Source organism: Echinops telfairi, unplaced genomic scaffold, assembly GCF_000313985.2.
Source record: "Echinops telfairi isolate 266 unplaced genomic scaffold, ASM31398v2 ScPeMD7_53;HRSCAF=182, whole genome shotgun sequence".
In the NCBI taxonomy this organism is placed as follows: domain Eukaryota; kingdom Metazoa; phylum Chordata; class Mammalia; order Afrosoricida; family Tenrecidae; genus Echinops; species Echinops telfairi.
Window position 1 is genome coordinate 9,436,542 of NW_022103951.1, and position 15,952 is coordinate 9,452,493.

The 15,952-nt window shown below is 37.9% G+C and overlaps 1 protein-coding gene across 1 annotated transcript in view; it reads right to left on the minus strand.

The window, feature by feature from the left end:
• PPEF1 (protein phosphatase with EF-hand domain 1) overlaps positions 1 to 15,952 on the minus strand; it is a 155,147-nt gene that overhangs the window by 30,502 nt on the left and 108,693 nt on the right. The window contains exons 10-13 of the mRNA XM_013006490.3: positions 11,116 to 11,282; positions 8,135 to 8,171; positions 3,916 to 4,065; positions 83 to 220 (exon numbers count right to left, since the gene is read on the minus strand). Coding sequence (XP_012861944.2) covers positions 83 to 220; positions 3,916 to 4,065; positions 8,135 to 8,171; positions 11,116 to 11,282 — 492 coding nt within the window. The remainder of the gene's footprint in view (positions 1 to 82; positions 221 to 3,915; positions 4,066 to 8,134; positions 8,172 to 11,115; positions 11,283 to 15,952) is intronic.

A 15,952-nucleotide genomic window follows, 5' to 3' on the forward strand; every position in this document is an offset into this window, starting at 1 on the left:
ACTTACTACTTGAATATTGCAAGGAGTGTCCACATTACCACTTTGGTTGGCACTTGGTTTCTATATAACTTTTATTACCTACCTGTTCCCATTCATGTTGTAGTAACTGTTCAGAAAGGATTACACTTGTCCTGCCTTTCCTGCCACCTCCCTTATTTTTCCTTGAGTCAATCATATCTTCTTCATCTGGTGAAATTGGTGGTATCAGCACAGATTTCATCTACAAAACAAACTCATGCATTAGACAAGGCCTATGCTCAATAGGTCACTATGAGTCAAAAACAACTCAATGGCAGTTAAGTGTTTGAGGTAACACAATCAGTTGAATGCAAAAATTTCAATATCAACTGGTATCGTCATTACTGGTATGCCTCCACCCAATGAAAGAAATAGGGTCACCTTTTCCATCTCAGCCACTTTGTTGATCTCATTGATCATTTTTTCACATTAAATTAATTTCATTTTTACATTTTCAACATTGTCTCACAGGGGAAGTTTATTGTTAGAGTTCTAGGGGACCCGAGGGCCACATGTGTAGGCATTAAACATATTCTGAGGCATTATTGCAGGAAATGGAAGATGCTAGGAATGGTGAAAACTACTCTGATTTACTAGCTGTATGTGGGACTAAGAAAATCAACACACTTAAAGAAGTTCAAATATATATCTTTTTTTTTAACACTTTATTAGGGGCTCATACAACTGTTATCCCAATCCATACACACATCAATTGTGTAAAGCGCATTTGTACATAGTTTCTCAAAACATTTTCTCTCCATTTAAACCCCCGACATTAGGTCCTCATTTTTCCCCTACAAATATATATCTTAAGAGGGTTTTTTTTTTTGTTTCGTTATTTTTTTTCCAGGGGAGATGAAAGAAGGTACATTGTGTCCTAAGAAGTTCTTAAAGGGGACACTGGTTGAAAATGTTTGAAATTCTTCAACCTAAACGCAACATGGTTCCCAACCTGATCCTACCAATAATTGATTATTGTTCTCAGTTCCAGTAACAAAGCTGCTGTATATCTTTGGGGAAAAATATCTTTCTGATAGCAAGTCAATTACTATATTCCTGTACATTCTCTCACACAACCTGAAGTTATAATTTTATACTTATTTCTTTATGTATACAAAACTGAATTGGTAAAAGTGCTTCTATTATGTTGGTGGCTATAGTTTCATGGCAGACAATTAGTAGGCACTTCTATTCTTCTGACAACTAGGATGTTGCCTGTACTTTAAAAAATTAAATCAAATCTTATTTTTAGGTATTTTCTCATTGAGTTGGTTGGATCTCAGTTGTCAGCTATTGTTAGAGAATTCACAGTCTACCTTTTCTTTCCCAGCAAAATGTCCTTAGGTATTCAGCAGAGGACAGCATTCTGAAATAATCCTTTGGAGTTAGGTTCACACAACACACTTCTGATGAACACATTGGGCAAGGCCACATGATCTTATGTGTGTGTGGTTCTAAAGTTTTCAAGGCTATGTGGGATCAAGATACTTTGCTCTAGTCTTGCCTTAAGGCATCACATCACCATTTTCTTCTTAAGCCTTACTAGTCATCCTTCCCACAGCCCCTTCTAGGGAACTTGAAGAATAATGAACAACAACCACAAAACCCAAATGCATTTCCATTTAATCTATTCTGACTCATAGCAATCTTCTAGAATAGAGAAGTATTCTCACAGGGTTCCCAGGCCTATATATTTTTATGGAAGCAGCTTTGTTTCTATCACCAAGACCATGTTTTCCAATTGTTCCATCCTCTTTGTTTCCATTTTTTACATTCTAATCTCCAATAATTGTCAATGCATCGTGATTGCATGCTTGCTCTTTTTCTGACTGAAAATATTGGTAGAATTCTTCATTTCTTCATCATTAGCTTTAGTGGTTGGTGCAAATATTTGAGTAATAGTTATATGGATTGAATTTCCTTGAAGGTGGATAGATATTCTCCTATCAGAGACAGCATTGTACTTAATCAAGACATATTTTGAAATGTCCTTTTTGACATCCCCGGCATAGTATATCATATGATTTTCTGATTCAAAATGACCTACATTCATGCTTTTTACATTCCAAGTTCTAATTATTAGATTGTTTTTACAGTTATTTCTTCTCATTTTGAGTTGTGCCCCATCAGCAAATGGAGATCCCCAAGGCTTTACTCCCACAGGCTTTACTCCATTCACATAACCATGGTCAACACTACTTTGAGAGAGCAGCTCTTCTTCAGTCACGTTTCAAGTGTCTTCTGCCCTGAGGGGTCCATCCTCTGGCATTATCTCCGACAATGTTCTGCTTCCATTCATTTGGCCTTCGGTATCTGACAATCTGTCCACACTATGCATGAAGTTTTCAGTGGCTACTTCCTCCAAAGTATGCAGCCAATTCTTCCTTTGTAGTCTATCCTTAGTCTGAAATCTGTTCACTTTGGGTGATCCTGCTGGCATTTGAAATACCATCGACATATCTTCCAGCATTACAGAAACACACAAGCCACCACAGTAAGACAAATTGGCAGACAAGTGGTGGCAATCTCCAACTAAGTATTTACTGAGTCTTAGGGACTGAGTTTATAGACGTGGACTAGAGTAACAGAGGAGACAAGAACCAACACCACCACAAATCCTTAGTTAATTTTGGAAACTATTAGGAAGGATACATACAAGAGGCCCAAGAGCATATAAAAGGGAACTTGATCTAATCTGGAGATTGTGGAAGGTTTTCCTGAGGAGAAATATAGTTAAGTTGAAAGTGAAAGGCTGGGTAGACATTAGCAACACGAGGGCCATGTACAATCATACTCATCTAGCTCTGTAGCTGATCTTGGTCCTTCAGCCACGTGATGCCTCTATGGGGCACAGGCGCCTCTGCTCCCTTTCATCCCTCATTCTAGTCTGGGCGCTCCAGGTTAGCAATGGTAGTGGAAGAAAAGAACTCCACCAAGAAAGCAAGTCACTAAGTGTAGGATCTTTATAGGCACCATACAACCACCTCCCTCAGAGGTTCTATACATGGTTTCCTGCTCAGCTTCTGCTGCATCTAATACGATTTTAAGTCAAATGAAACTCACTGCCATTGAGTCAATTTTGATTCATTCAAAAATGAAAAAAGTCACTGTCATCAAGTGAATTCTGACTCATAGTGGTAGAGGATTCCTAGAGTATATATAACTGTCCCTGTGGGTTCCTGAGACTATAACTTTTCACTGGAGTAGAAAGCCTCATTTCCCATAGACTGGTGGTTTCAAATAGCTGATTTGTGGCTAACGACCCAACATTTAACCCATCACTTCACCAGGATGCCTCCATTTTGACTCATAGTGATCCTATTATAGCTAGCATTTCTAAGGTTATAAATCTCTACAGGAGAAGACAGCTCCATCTTTCTCCTGCAGAGAAACTGGTGGAGTAGAACTGCTGATCTTGTGGTTTCCAGCTCAATGTGTAACTCGCTATGCCACCAGGGCTCTATATTTACTATGATGATTAGACTTTGAATATTTTTTCAATTCCACAGAACCATTTAAAGTAAATTATAAGGGAATATAATATACTTTGCTTATAATATATAAGGGAAATTATACGAATTGAAAAATAAATTAAGAAAAAAAATTTTAAAGAAAAATAAATTAAGATTTTACTTTTTTAAAATATTAGGATTTTCTCACTTTTAGTATGAAATGGCCAAATTACCTCATTCCAATATGAATTTAAAAAATATTTTTCCATGAATAGAAATTAATTAGCCCCTTCTCATGCAATCAGAAATTTTCCTTAAAATTTTTACTAATCTTTTCAGTTACAATAACTATAAAAATGCAAATCAATATATAATAATAAAAGGGGCATACATTCTTGAATACATACATCTCTGAAATAAGATTTATGCAGACATTATTTCTTACTTTTTGTCTTTCTATACGATGGAGTAAATTCAGGTCCGTGGACTCTGACAGACCGCCATGTAAGATCAGAATTTCATTATCAACCACTGTAGCAATTGGGAGCCAGGTGTAGACTTCTTCCAAGATTTTCAAGATTTTTCCTCCATAGAGCTGCAAATAAAAAGCTCAAGCAAGTTTTTTTTTTCTTGATAAGTTCAAGCTTATTGAGAAGTCACAATGTATGGACAAAGGTAACTGTTTCCAAGCCATTCTGTTACCACAAAGTCACTAGCCAACTAGAACTTTTGAAAGAGGGCTATGCTTTAATGGAATGCTCACTTAGCTAGCTACCAATGTTTCATGGCAAGACTAGGTCACTGAATCTGCTTTAGAGTGATCCCTGATTGGCTCTTTATGAGGTCTAGAATCAGGCTACATTAATCCTTTAAAGCGGAAGAGAACCTCAGTAGAAATGAGTATTCATACAGTTTGGTTCTGGGTAGTTCCTGCTATCTGTAACTTCCAGGGAAACCATTTGATTTAACAAACTCTTATTGATAGGGTTTGGAAAGACATACCTCTGCCCTTTAGAAATACCAAACTGAATAGAGGAGATGAGAGATGTACACAAATCACTAAAATAATACTATGATCTAACTGTAACTCTGAATCTAGGACTTTGGGGGGTAAAGAGGATGAGAAAATTAAGCCTTCTGAACATTTAAAGAATATACCATGGAGGTGGCATCTAAATTGGACTCAAGAATAAATAGGATTTATGACTAAGAGATGTGAAAAAGAGTGTTTTGAGTAGAGGTTATAGCTTTAGCAGAAACATGAAGGCCAAGAAGTATAGGTCAAGTACAGAGAACAGTAAGCAGAACATGTTTGCTAGAGCTCAACTGATGCCCCAGAGAGAACAAAGGAAGATAAAATTGAGAAAGCAGTTTGTAGGTCAATTGTATAGGACCTTATGTGTCAGGCTAAACGATTTAAACTTTATTCTGAAATAACATTCTCAAACCTGGCCCAATGCCCTCATTCAATAAACACTTTATACTTTAGTTAATCACAGAAATATCCTTTAAATTTTTTTTAATAAAGGTTTATCTTCACAGTAATAAGAGGTTGCCTGGTGGTTGTAGTTTCGCATTGGACTGCTAAACCAGCACTCACTCCTCAGGGTAAAGATGAGGCTTTCTATTCCTGTAAAGAGCTACAGTCTCAGAAACTCACAGAGACAGGTCTACTGGGTTCCACAGAGTTATCATGAGTCAGAATTGACTCGGTAGCAGTGAGTTTGGTTTTTATTGGTGGAAGGGAGAGTAGAATTGCAGGCCAGGGATGCAAGGGGCTAGGATGTGAGAAACGGATGAGGAGGCAGGTGAAACATCTATAACATGGTTCCTGGGAATTTTCAGAGCTGTTACCTCAATTAAGAGTCCCTCAACTGCTCTAGGGAGGCCATGTGACCATCAGCCTTCTCACTCAATGAATCTGAACTAGATAGTCCCTTCTTATCTCTTGGTCTGGCCTTTAGCATTAAATCATTGTTTTATAATGTCAGTACAGAACCTGACATGTTCTAAAATCAACATTAAACCCACTGTCATTAAGCCAATTCTGACTCATAGTAATTCTATAGAACAGAATAAAACTGCCCCTGTGAGTTATTGAGATCAAGTCTTTACTGAGCAGACAGCCTCATCTTTCTCCCATGGAGCAGCTGGTGGGCTTGACCACCAACCATGCGGTTAGCAGTCTACAGCACCACCAGGACTCTTTTGACATATTCTAGGTTCTTAAAAATATTTGTTGAAAAATATAGAGGTTGTGGTTTGCACATTTTACTAGGGTAACAGTTATTTTGTTTCCATTGCCCCAATACCAAGCGTCTTGGCATAATGTCTTACTAGCCACCCCTTCCCACAACCCCTTCTAGAGAACTTGAAGGATACTAAATAACAAAAATACCCCACAGTTATTTCCATTGCATCTAGTCTAACTCACAGCAACCCTCTAGGATAGAGGAGAATGACTCTTATAGGGTTTCTAAGCCTATACATTTTTATGAAAGCAGACTGCCACATCTTTCTCGCATAGAACGGCCGGTAGATTCAAACTGCTGACCTTCTAGTTAGCTGCCAAGCACTTAACCACTGCACCACCAGGGCTCATAAGGAATACTAAACCATAGTCTTAATCTTATAGATCATCCTTCTCTGTCTGTCTGCACTGGCTCCCAATCTGCCCCACTTTACAAAATGCCTTTCATAAACTTAGAATGGACACTCTCAGTCTTAACTGTCTCCTGCTAACAATGCTACTGTCACAACAGGTGTAAATCAGGAAGTATGGTTACTCCTATAGTTGGAGGTCCTATGGGATGGGAAAGGATGCCTGGCGTCACAGTGGGTTAACTTTGTGGCTGTTAACTGTAAAATTAGTTTGAACAAATCAGGTGCCTGTGAGAGAAAGATGAAGCTGTCTGGTCCTGTAAAGAATAACCTAAGGAGCACTTTTATTCTGCCCTATAGAATTGCAAGGAGTTAGAATTGCCTCGCTAGCACTGGGTGGTCTGGTATGGTAAAATCGAGGTTATAAGATAAGACTTGGAAAACTGCTTTAGCATCTCATGACAGAGCCCTAAAGGCTTAATATGATTGTGTTTGTTGTTGTTAAATTATCTTTAATACAATAACTCATATGTCCTGCAAGTTCTTTAGGATCTGCAGAACCCCCTCTTGGAGCTACAACCAATGCATCTTGTTTCTGAAGGAAGCAGTCCTACTTTCTTTTTCTTCTGAATTTTCACACTTCCTTGCTTTGTTCTTTGGCTAAATAAGGTGCAATAAGATACAATCTTTCTGGAGGGGCAGAAACTTCTAGCTAATATTCATTACAGAAATACTGAGGAATCACAGGGTTGTAATAGAATTTTAGATCCCTCGTCCAAAAGTGCTTCCTTGAAAATGGGTCCCTTTTTTAAGGCCTCCTGTATAGCTGCAGTGGCTATGAGGTTAGTTGTAACAATCGAAGACCATGAACTTAACCTGGCTCTAATATGTTGGCTTGCCATGTGCCTTCTTTTGTATTCTTTTTTAGTGGTGGTATTGATGTTCCTGTGTATAATTATTTTCATTCACATGCATTTGCTCACACTCATTTATACTTGCGTTTTTCTTTCAAATAATACTACTTAGAGCTACCATTTATTTCATGTTGGGGTAATTTTCACAATTAAAAAAATGCATTATTATCATCTCCATTTTACTGAAAAGAAAATTGGGGTTTATGAAGGTGAAATAACTTGTATAAGGTTACGTAAAGTATAACTATGGAGCTAGGATTTGAATTTCATTCTATTCTACAATAAAAAGAACTTATGTGCTTAACTTTTCTCGTGCAAAAAATAAGCTGTTATTATGGTTACCTGCCACTGAGTCAGTCCCTGACTCCTGGGGAACCCATGCACAATGGATTGGAACACTGCCTAGTCCTGCACCATTCCCATGAATGATTCCAGATCAGGCTGTTGTGATGTACAGCGTTTTCATTTGCTGCTTCTTAGAAGTAGACCACCAGACTTTTCTTCCTAGTCTTGGTCTGGAAGCTATGCTGAAGCCTATCCAGCATCATAGCAAAGTGCAGGCTTCAACTGACAGATAGGCAGTGGCTATATATTGGCTGGGAATTGAATCTAAGTCTCTGGTTTGGAAGGAGAAATTTCTATCTCTAAACCACCAATGGCCCCAGCCCCGTGCTAAGAGAATTTTAATCTATTCCATCACAGTTCTCAGTAAGCAAGTAGTGCACTCACTGTTTTGCACCTCTGTCTCTGTGCTAATTTGCGCTGACCCCCTGATCCAGCACAGGTGATTCTGATGTAGTAGCAAACCCCCTTATTTTTAGGCTTTCACTCTTCCACTGAGATCATATATACGATATATTGAAATAATTTAGGGTTTGAGGATATCCCACATTTCCAGAAACCAAAAGAGCTAAGTGTGTTGGATTAAATTCATTAGTTGGAATATTCCTGTGTCTATGCTGAAATTTACATAAAAGTAAAATAAGAAAGGTTTTGTTTCATCCAGAAAGAAAGTACAGGATGCTATCACAGCCAGAGCTTCCTGCTGTGACTTTATCTGTTGGGATGTATTCTGACTATAAACAGCAAAGAGAATACAAAAAAAGACACAAAAACAAAGCAAAACCAAAAAAGGAATATAGAACTTACCTTGTATTTAGTCATAATTTCTTTAGTGAAGCCATACCTAAAAAAGGGAAGAAATTTAAACTATCTAATTAAATATTGGCAACTCCTACATATATGAACAAGGAGAATTGCTGAAATCTCACTATCACAAGTATCAAGAAACTAGACTTTACTTGGAAATGACTGTACATACTCCAGTCTGCCTAGGCATAATGGGCTAGAACAAAACTTCATCGATGACATCATCCTGCACTCAAGGATCTTACAGTGTAGTTAGGGGAAGAAGATATGTAACTTGTAACCATCATGAAACAATTACAAGACAACTTAAGAAACAGGTGATTGGTGCAGGGTGTGTAATTGCTGCAAATATTCATAGAAGTATATTGAAGCAGCTAGGAGAAACTGTGTGGGAGAATGCTTTTCACTTAACATTTCTCAGACATCCTACATTTTACAGTGAATGAATGATCCAAAAAATAAAATAAGACTGAACAACGACAAAGAAAAGCCTAGACGATAGCAAGTTGGTTCTTTATGCTCTCCCTGATACAGTTCATGTAATGGTATTCAAAGTTTTAAATAGTAAGTGTCGGGATTTTCAAAGCCTGAATAGCAGTAGCTAAGGGAGTTTTAATGATGGGAATGTTTTTCAATTACTTTTTTCCTTGACTTAGAATAGTCTGTACTCTTAATATACAACAGCAAAGTTGGGATGCAGAATTCATTCCAGGTTCCCATGGAAGTTCTAGCATGACATTTCTTTGGCATCACATCACATTTTTGGAGATGAATTCAGTCCTGTATTTACCGAAAGCGTCCACATTGTTAAGTCCAAAAGACACTTTTCAATCATCACTTTTGCATCCTCTCTGAACCACTACCGTTGACCTTACAGTCCCTTCCTAAAACCCTTTCTTCTCTCAGATTTTATAACAGCAAACTTTGGACTTTCTTCCTTCCCTTTGAATCTCCTTCATAAGTCTCCTCTTGGTATTTCATCACATATATCCCAGGCGCTCTTTTCCCTTCACTCTGTCCCATGGCAACTTCATCCCTGCCTTAGGTTGCCAGGTGCTATCTAGGTGTCAAAAGCATGAGACACTGCTGCAGGCCACATTTCATTTCTGAGCTTTGGACTTAAACATTCAACTGCCTACTCAATAGTACCCCAAATCAGCTTACCCCCAATTGAACTCATCATCCTCCCTTATCCCAATCTTCTCCTCTTTCCAAGTTCTACATATTAGTAAATGATGCGGCTATACCCCCAAACTCAAGCCAGACACCATCCTTGAGTCCCTCCTCTTCCAAATAACCCATATCATGTACCGAGCTCTACAGCATTCACTGCATAAATTCCTCTTGACTCTATCTACTGATTTGTTTCCCTTACTGCCATGCTAGTTTGACTCCAGCATCTATCTCTTCAACCACTTCCTAACAGTCTCCCTATATCTGTCCCCCCACCCCTTTGTTTTTTAGTTGCCATTGACTCATGGAAACCTCACATGTGTCAGAGTAGAAGTGTGCTCCGGAGGGTTTTTAATGGGTGATTTTTTTTGCGGGGGGTGGAGGGGAGGATTAGACTGCCAGGCCTTTATTCTGCGGCATATCTGGAAGAAGTCAAACTACCAACCTCTTGGTTAGCAGTTAAGCATGCTAACCATTGACAACACCTGGTGAAACACGGATCCCCTTTTAACCCTTTCCTATTCACTCATCCTACTGCATCTTAAAACACAAATATAATTCTCTTCCATGGTAAACATTGACATTAGAATAAAGTTCAAATCCTTTTGGACTTTTGCATAATGCATATGCTTCTTACTGCTTTAGCCCTATGAAATAGTGTTCTACCCCTCATTCTCTGCTTCTGTACTCCTAAGAATTTCTCAAGTCTAAAATTTTGAGCTCTGCATGAGGTTGTCTCCTGGCGATAGGGCATTCTTCCCCATTCCTCCCCATTCCTCCCTTCATAGCCTTCCATATCCTAGTTCATCCTTCAGGTCTCAGGCTAACTCCACACGTTTATGAGGGAATCTTCTGTCACCCTTCAGGCAGGATTGGATCCCCCTTTATAAACTCATCACACTTGAAAAATCTGCTCAGCCCTGCTAGATAGAAACCAGTGAGAGTAGGAGCACTGTCTCTTTCTTTGCCCTTTGCAGGCACTAGATCATCCTGACTGGTTATCTGGCTGAATGACATGTCCACATGGAAGTCCTGAGAGGCGGTACATATAATGAATTTCTCATCATAGTCCTGGAGTTGTTCTTTGCACATTCTTACCATTTGCTCCTACACCTGAAAATTAGAATAGAATCAGAACAAGTACCCAAGTGCCCCAAACCCAAAAGTGACTAGTTATTAAGTTTTGACCAAGGCATCGGAAAGCACACTTTCAATTGCCATAGAGAAAACTGGTTTCTGGTTTTCATCAAATAAGAAGAAAAAAAAAGAAGAAGGGAAAGGGGAATAGTTGTCACTGCCCATGCCTTTCAGCACAAAAAGTCTTACTTTATTTAACCTATTTCTCTTCCTCATATCTCCAGTGAGGCATGTTACAGCTGTTTTCAAGGATGTTTATGGACAACTATACTAGAAGCAATTACTATATCATAAAAATATGTGCACATTGGTGAATATCACAGTATTTGTTTCTGAGACAAATTTGTAGGAAAGTCAAAAGACTAGTCACAGATGATTCATCTAAGCCTGTCATAGAGCTCACCCCCACTCCCAGCCTGACTTTATGCACAGTTTGACCTGGGAAGAGTTGGTATCGGAGGCAAATAATATAATAGATTAGAGAAAATGAGGAAAATAACATTCGTGGAAGAAAAGATAGAAAGGGGGCTTAAAACTGGGGTCATAAGCAGGGGTAGAAATTGAGGTCTTCCTTCACATCTCTCCATTTTCACTTTTCTACCCTGGCCACCAGCTAGAAGTCACATTTTCAGAGGGTGAAATAGACTAGGAAACCTAAAGGCTTGCGTTACCTCAGATTCATCAGAAAGTCTTCATGGTTCCCTCTGTTCAAGTGCAGGTCATTTGGATAGACAAGCAAAGTCACTAGCAGGATCATGAGGATCTCAATGGAATTTTTTCCTCGATCTACAAAATCACCATTGAAAACATAAGGATTTTCCTCTGAAGGAAGACCATTCTGTGGAAGAACAAGAACAAGCAGTCAAAAGAATGTACGTTCAAAGTAAGCCTGTGCAGTTAATACCCTTGAGAGTACGGCGGGAAAATGCTGACTTAGTCCTTCCACTGGTGGATATTCCGGCAAGGAACCTGGGATATGAAGAAGTTGCCTGAGATGGGAAGATTCCAGCGAGGATAGGGGTTGGTCCACCTACTGTGCGTCTTCTTTGAAAGAAGTTGACATATTTATCCTATCAAAAATGCCATCTCTCATCTCATCCTTCTCCTCTGAGGAAAAGAGGGAAACTTCTAACACAGAATTAGAGCAAAGTCTTTCTTTCTAACGGGCCTTGCATTTAGCTTTTCTAGCTTGTGATTCCATTGATTTGCAAACAGGGAATGACACTATATACCTCTCCAGATCAAATGGACATAAAGTACCCGGGAAAGTAAAGTTGCTCTGTAACTGAACTGGGCTGGTGGACCACAAGTCAACACCAGTACAACCATATGAGGCATTTCTAGCTGGTATGCATTGAATGATCACTGACTGGGTCATATTAGCCATTAAATACTTTGAATATCACTCCTGAGAATGAATAATGCTTGTTAAGTGCTATGTGGGCATGAGAAAGAGCTGAGATCAGTACAAAGGTCTGGTGTTTATAACAGCTATAACAACACTACAAATTTGAGGGCAAAATAAACATATATAACATGGTTATATTTTCTTAATGCCATGCCTGATGGGGAAATGGCTTACTGCATTTCTATTGTACACTAAAATAAATACCAGTACTTAAAATATATGTATTACATCATGAACAATTTAAGTACTTACATATTCAAATATGCATTCTCCTTCAAATAAATTACTACCTTCTGGAAATAACTCTAGTTATATTAATCTTTTTCAAGTCATTTTTAATTTCTCTTTTGTTAGTTTTTAAACTAAGAAAATCTAATGATTTTATACTCAAATTTCTATATCTACATGCACATTTAATTTTTGATACCAGTATATTGGAATTAGTTTAAAAATAACAACATAGAAATTCCAAGAACTATACTATGCGATGTAGTTTCTTTTGAGGGCAACTGGAACTCTGAACTTGGACCAGAAGTAAAAAGACCTATAGCTTAGTCAAGCGCTACTTATTGCCCATGTCTCTTTCAGCAAGTTATTTAATCTTTGTGAGATGTAATTTCCTCATCTATGAAATGGGAACAATCACTCCCATATTTACCAAAATAAACAAGACTACTTTGGAACTGAAATGAGACTATTTGTATAAAAGTGAAACTTGTAACACATCATACAAATTAATAGATTAGTTTTACTATAAACTGTGTTACTTTTAAAAAACATTTTATTAGGACCTCTTACAGATATTATTACAATCCATAGTTCCATTAGCTCAAGCTTAATTGTACAATTGCTGCCCCCATCATTTTCAATACATGTTATTTTCTTCTTAAACTCCTTGATATCAGCTCCTCTTTATCCCCTGCCTCCCCAACCCTACTACCCCACTAAACCCTCAGTATATTATATATTATTACTGTTTTCTTTGCCATAGCTTCCACCATCGCATGTATCCAATCACCTAAAATTCTGATGTTCATTCCCTTCTAGTGGGGTTATGCAGTCATCATTGCTGTCAGTCCCTCTGGCCCCATCCTCTTCCCGTATCCTCAGGGATTCACTACTCCTCTTCCTGTTTCTGAGGGGTTTATCCATCTTGAATTTCATGCATAGAAAGATCTTGATTGTACCCATGTACATACACAGGTCTAGCAAGATTAGTGAGGTAAAACTAAGGCCATAATAGTAGGAGGAGGAAATTTTAAAGAATTAGAGGATAGTTGTGTTTCAACAGTGCTCTACTGTACTCTGGATATATCATCCCTTCTGTATGGTCCTTCTGTAAAGAAGGTGGGCTTTGGGTCTCCACCTTGCCTCTGTTCTTTCATATCAGTTTAATTACTTGTTTTTGAACTTCCGATACCTATTCCCTTTGACACCTCATGATCACATCGGGGCATATGGGCAACAAAGCTTCCCTGCTAGATAGCAGCTTGTTTGACTTCAAGCCTTTAAGACCCCAGACACTATATCTTTTAATGGCCGGGCACCATCATAAGCTGTGCTATTTTTAAGATTCCATTATTTTATATTTTCTTATCTACTAATTCACTAACTTATTTAAATTGAGCTTAACAATATGTTAGCTATAAAATATATACTGTTTGTCATCAAAATGTAAGGAATAGAGGGAAGATTATGCTTCTCTAATATTCTTCCTAAGAAACCCTGGTGGCATAGTGGTTACCAGTTGGGTTGCTAACTGAAAGGTCAGCAGTTTGAAACCACCAGGCAACTCCAAGGCAGAGCAATTTTATCTTGTCCTATAGGGTCACTACAAGTCAGTATCAACTTGATGGCAGTGAGGATTTTTTTGGTTGGTTTGGTTGGGTTTTTTTCCTTTGTTTGTTTTGAGAATATGCTTTCTTCCCCTGGCACTCAAATGGCCAGGATGAGTAACTGAAAGTGCCTGAGGGATGTTGAACCTGATAGGTTCTCTATAAAAAACCCCACAAAACTCACTGACATTGAGTAGATGCTGACGCATACTTGATAAGCATTCTTTTTATAACCCCCAGTTGCCATTGACTCATGGCAAACCCTGTGTGTCAGAATAGAAAGATGCTCTATAGGGTTTTCGATGGCTGATTTTTCAGAAGTAGGTTGCTAGGCCTTTTCTCTGAAGCACCACTGGGTGGGCTCTAACCTTTAGGTTAGCAGTTGAACACCTAACCTATTTGTGCTGCCAGATACACCAATACATTCCAAATAACCCACTGCTGGCTAATAGATTCTAATGCTATAGGATAGAGCAGAACTGCCTCTGTGGGTTTCCAAAACTGTACATTTGTATGGGAGCATAAAGCCTCATCTTTCTCCTACAAATCAGCTGGAGGGTTCAAGCTGTTGACCTTTCAATTACTAGACCAGTGGGTAACCCACTGTACCACCAGAGCTCCCTAAAATAGACTAGAATTAACTGAAAGAAGACAGTTTGGGAAATAAATGATTAATTTGGAAGGGCAAGAAGATGAAAAATCTCTCATCTCAAGGAGAAAGGTGGAAATCATGAAGAGACAAGAGACATAACATGCCAATAATAGACATTCCAGAATCAAGGAAAGGGATCTGATAGAAAAGAGGCAACCATTGCATAAATAAAAAAGGCAATTTCCTCTGGTTAAAAAGAGACATCAGCATTGAGTTTTAAGAACTCATGATACTTATGCTCATTGATGGAGAATTTACCTGGTAAAATTCTTATAAGAGGTCAAAGAACAAGTCACAAAGGGAAAAGAATCAGCTTAGCATCTGCAAAAGTGGAAGGTAGAAAATGTCGACAATCAACAAATCAAAGGACTATAAATCAAGAATCCTCTGTTGGCCAAGACATCTCAGGATGACAGAAAACTATTTGCAGGTGTGTATATGCATGTAAATGGGCTAAATTCTCAGACTGCATTATTCGACTAAAATAAAAGACAAATTGTGTTTTGGAGAAATACACATATGAAGAGGAATCCCCAACCCAAATGGAATTTTTTTCAAAGCTATGCATTTAAATTTTCTTTTTTTACAAAACCACCTTATCAATTTCAAAGTACTCTCCATTACACTTAATACATTTGTCAAATATGTGATTCCATTCTTGGAAACAGTTTTCAAATTCATCAGTTTGGATGACTGACAGAACCTCCCTCATTTTTTTTTCTTTATCTCTACTACATTGTCAAATCGCTGTCCTTTCATGTTCCTCTTCATTCGCAGAAACAAAAAGAAGTTGCACAGAACAAGGTCAGGTGAGTAAGGTGTATGGGTCAAGAGAGCCATGCTGTTTATTTCCTCTAAAACTGGGATACTGAGATGGGTGCATGAGCAGGTGCACTGTCGTGGTGGCAAAACCAGTCCCCTGCCTGCCACAAATCAGGCCTTTTTTTGTCACACACCATTACTCAATCTTTTTCAGAACCTCTAAATAGAAAGCTTGATTAACAATCTGACCTGGTGGAACTAACTCCAAATACATTATCCCCCTCACATAAAAAAAAAAAAATTGGTTTTTTGGGGGTACCCCCTTGTACAACAAATAAAAAAGGAGGAGGTTGAAAATAAGGTAAATGCCACACATTGAAAGCAAAAATGGAAATATTAATACTTATATAAGGTATGATTAAGATTAAATATACTAAATAGGGTCACAGAGCAATATCATGCATAATAAAACACACTGCATGCAGATGTATAAGCTTATATGCAATAAATAAAACAAAGTCTTGCTTTGTGTATTTAACTACTATAAATGCAGAAGAAACTGTTTAAAAATACATAGTGAGTTATTCAGATTGTGATGGTTTAATATAATGCTCACTTAGTAAATCATATAGTGTTAGGGTGATTTGTTACATAGCAAAATAAAACTAATAGAAGTAAGAGTTTTTGATAGGAATAATAAATAAGAAATCTATATAAAATTAAGTATATAGTCAATAAATTGATTAATCAACATATGAAAAGTTTTATATTTTACAGACAGAGAATGCAGTTAATTTATCATATCTCTATGGAGCATTTATGGGAATAAATTGGATCAAAGAGGAAATTAA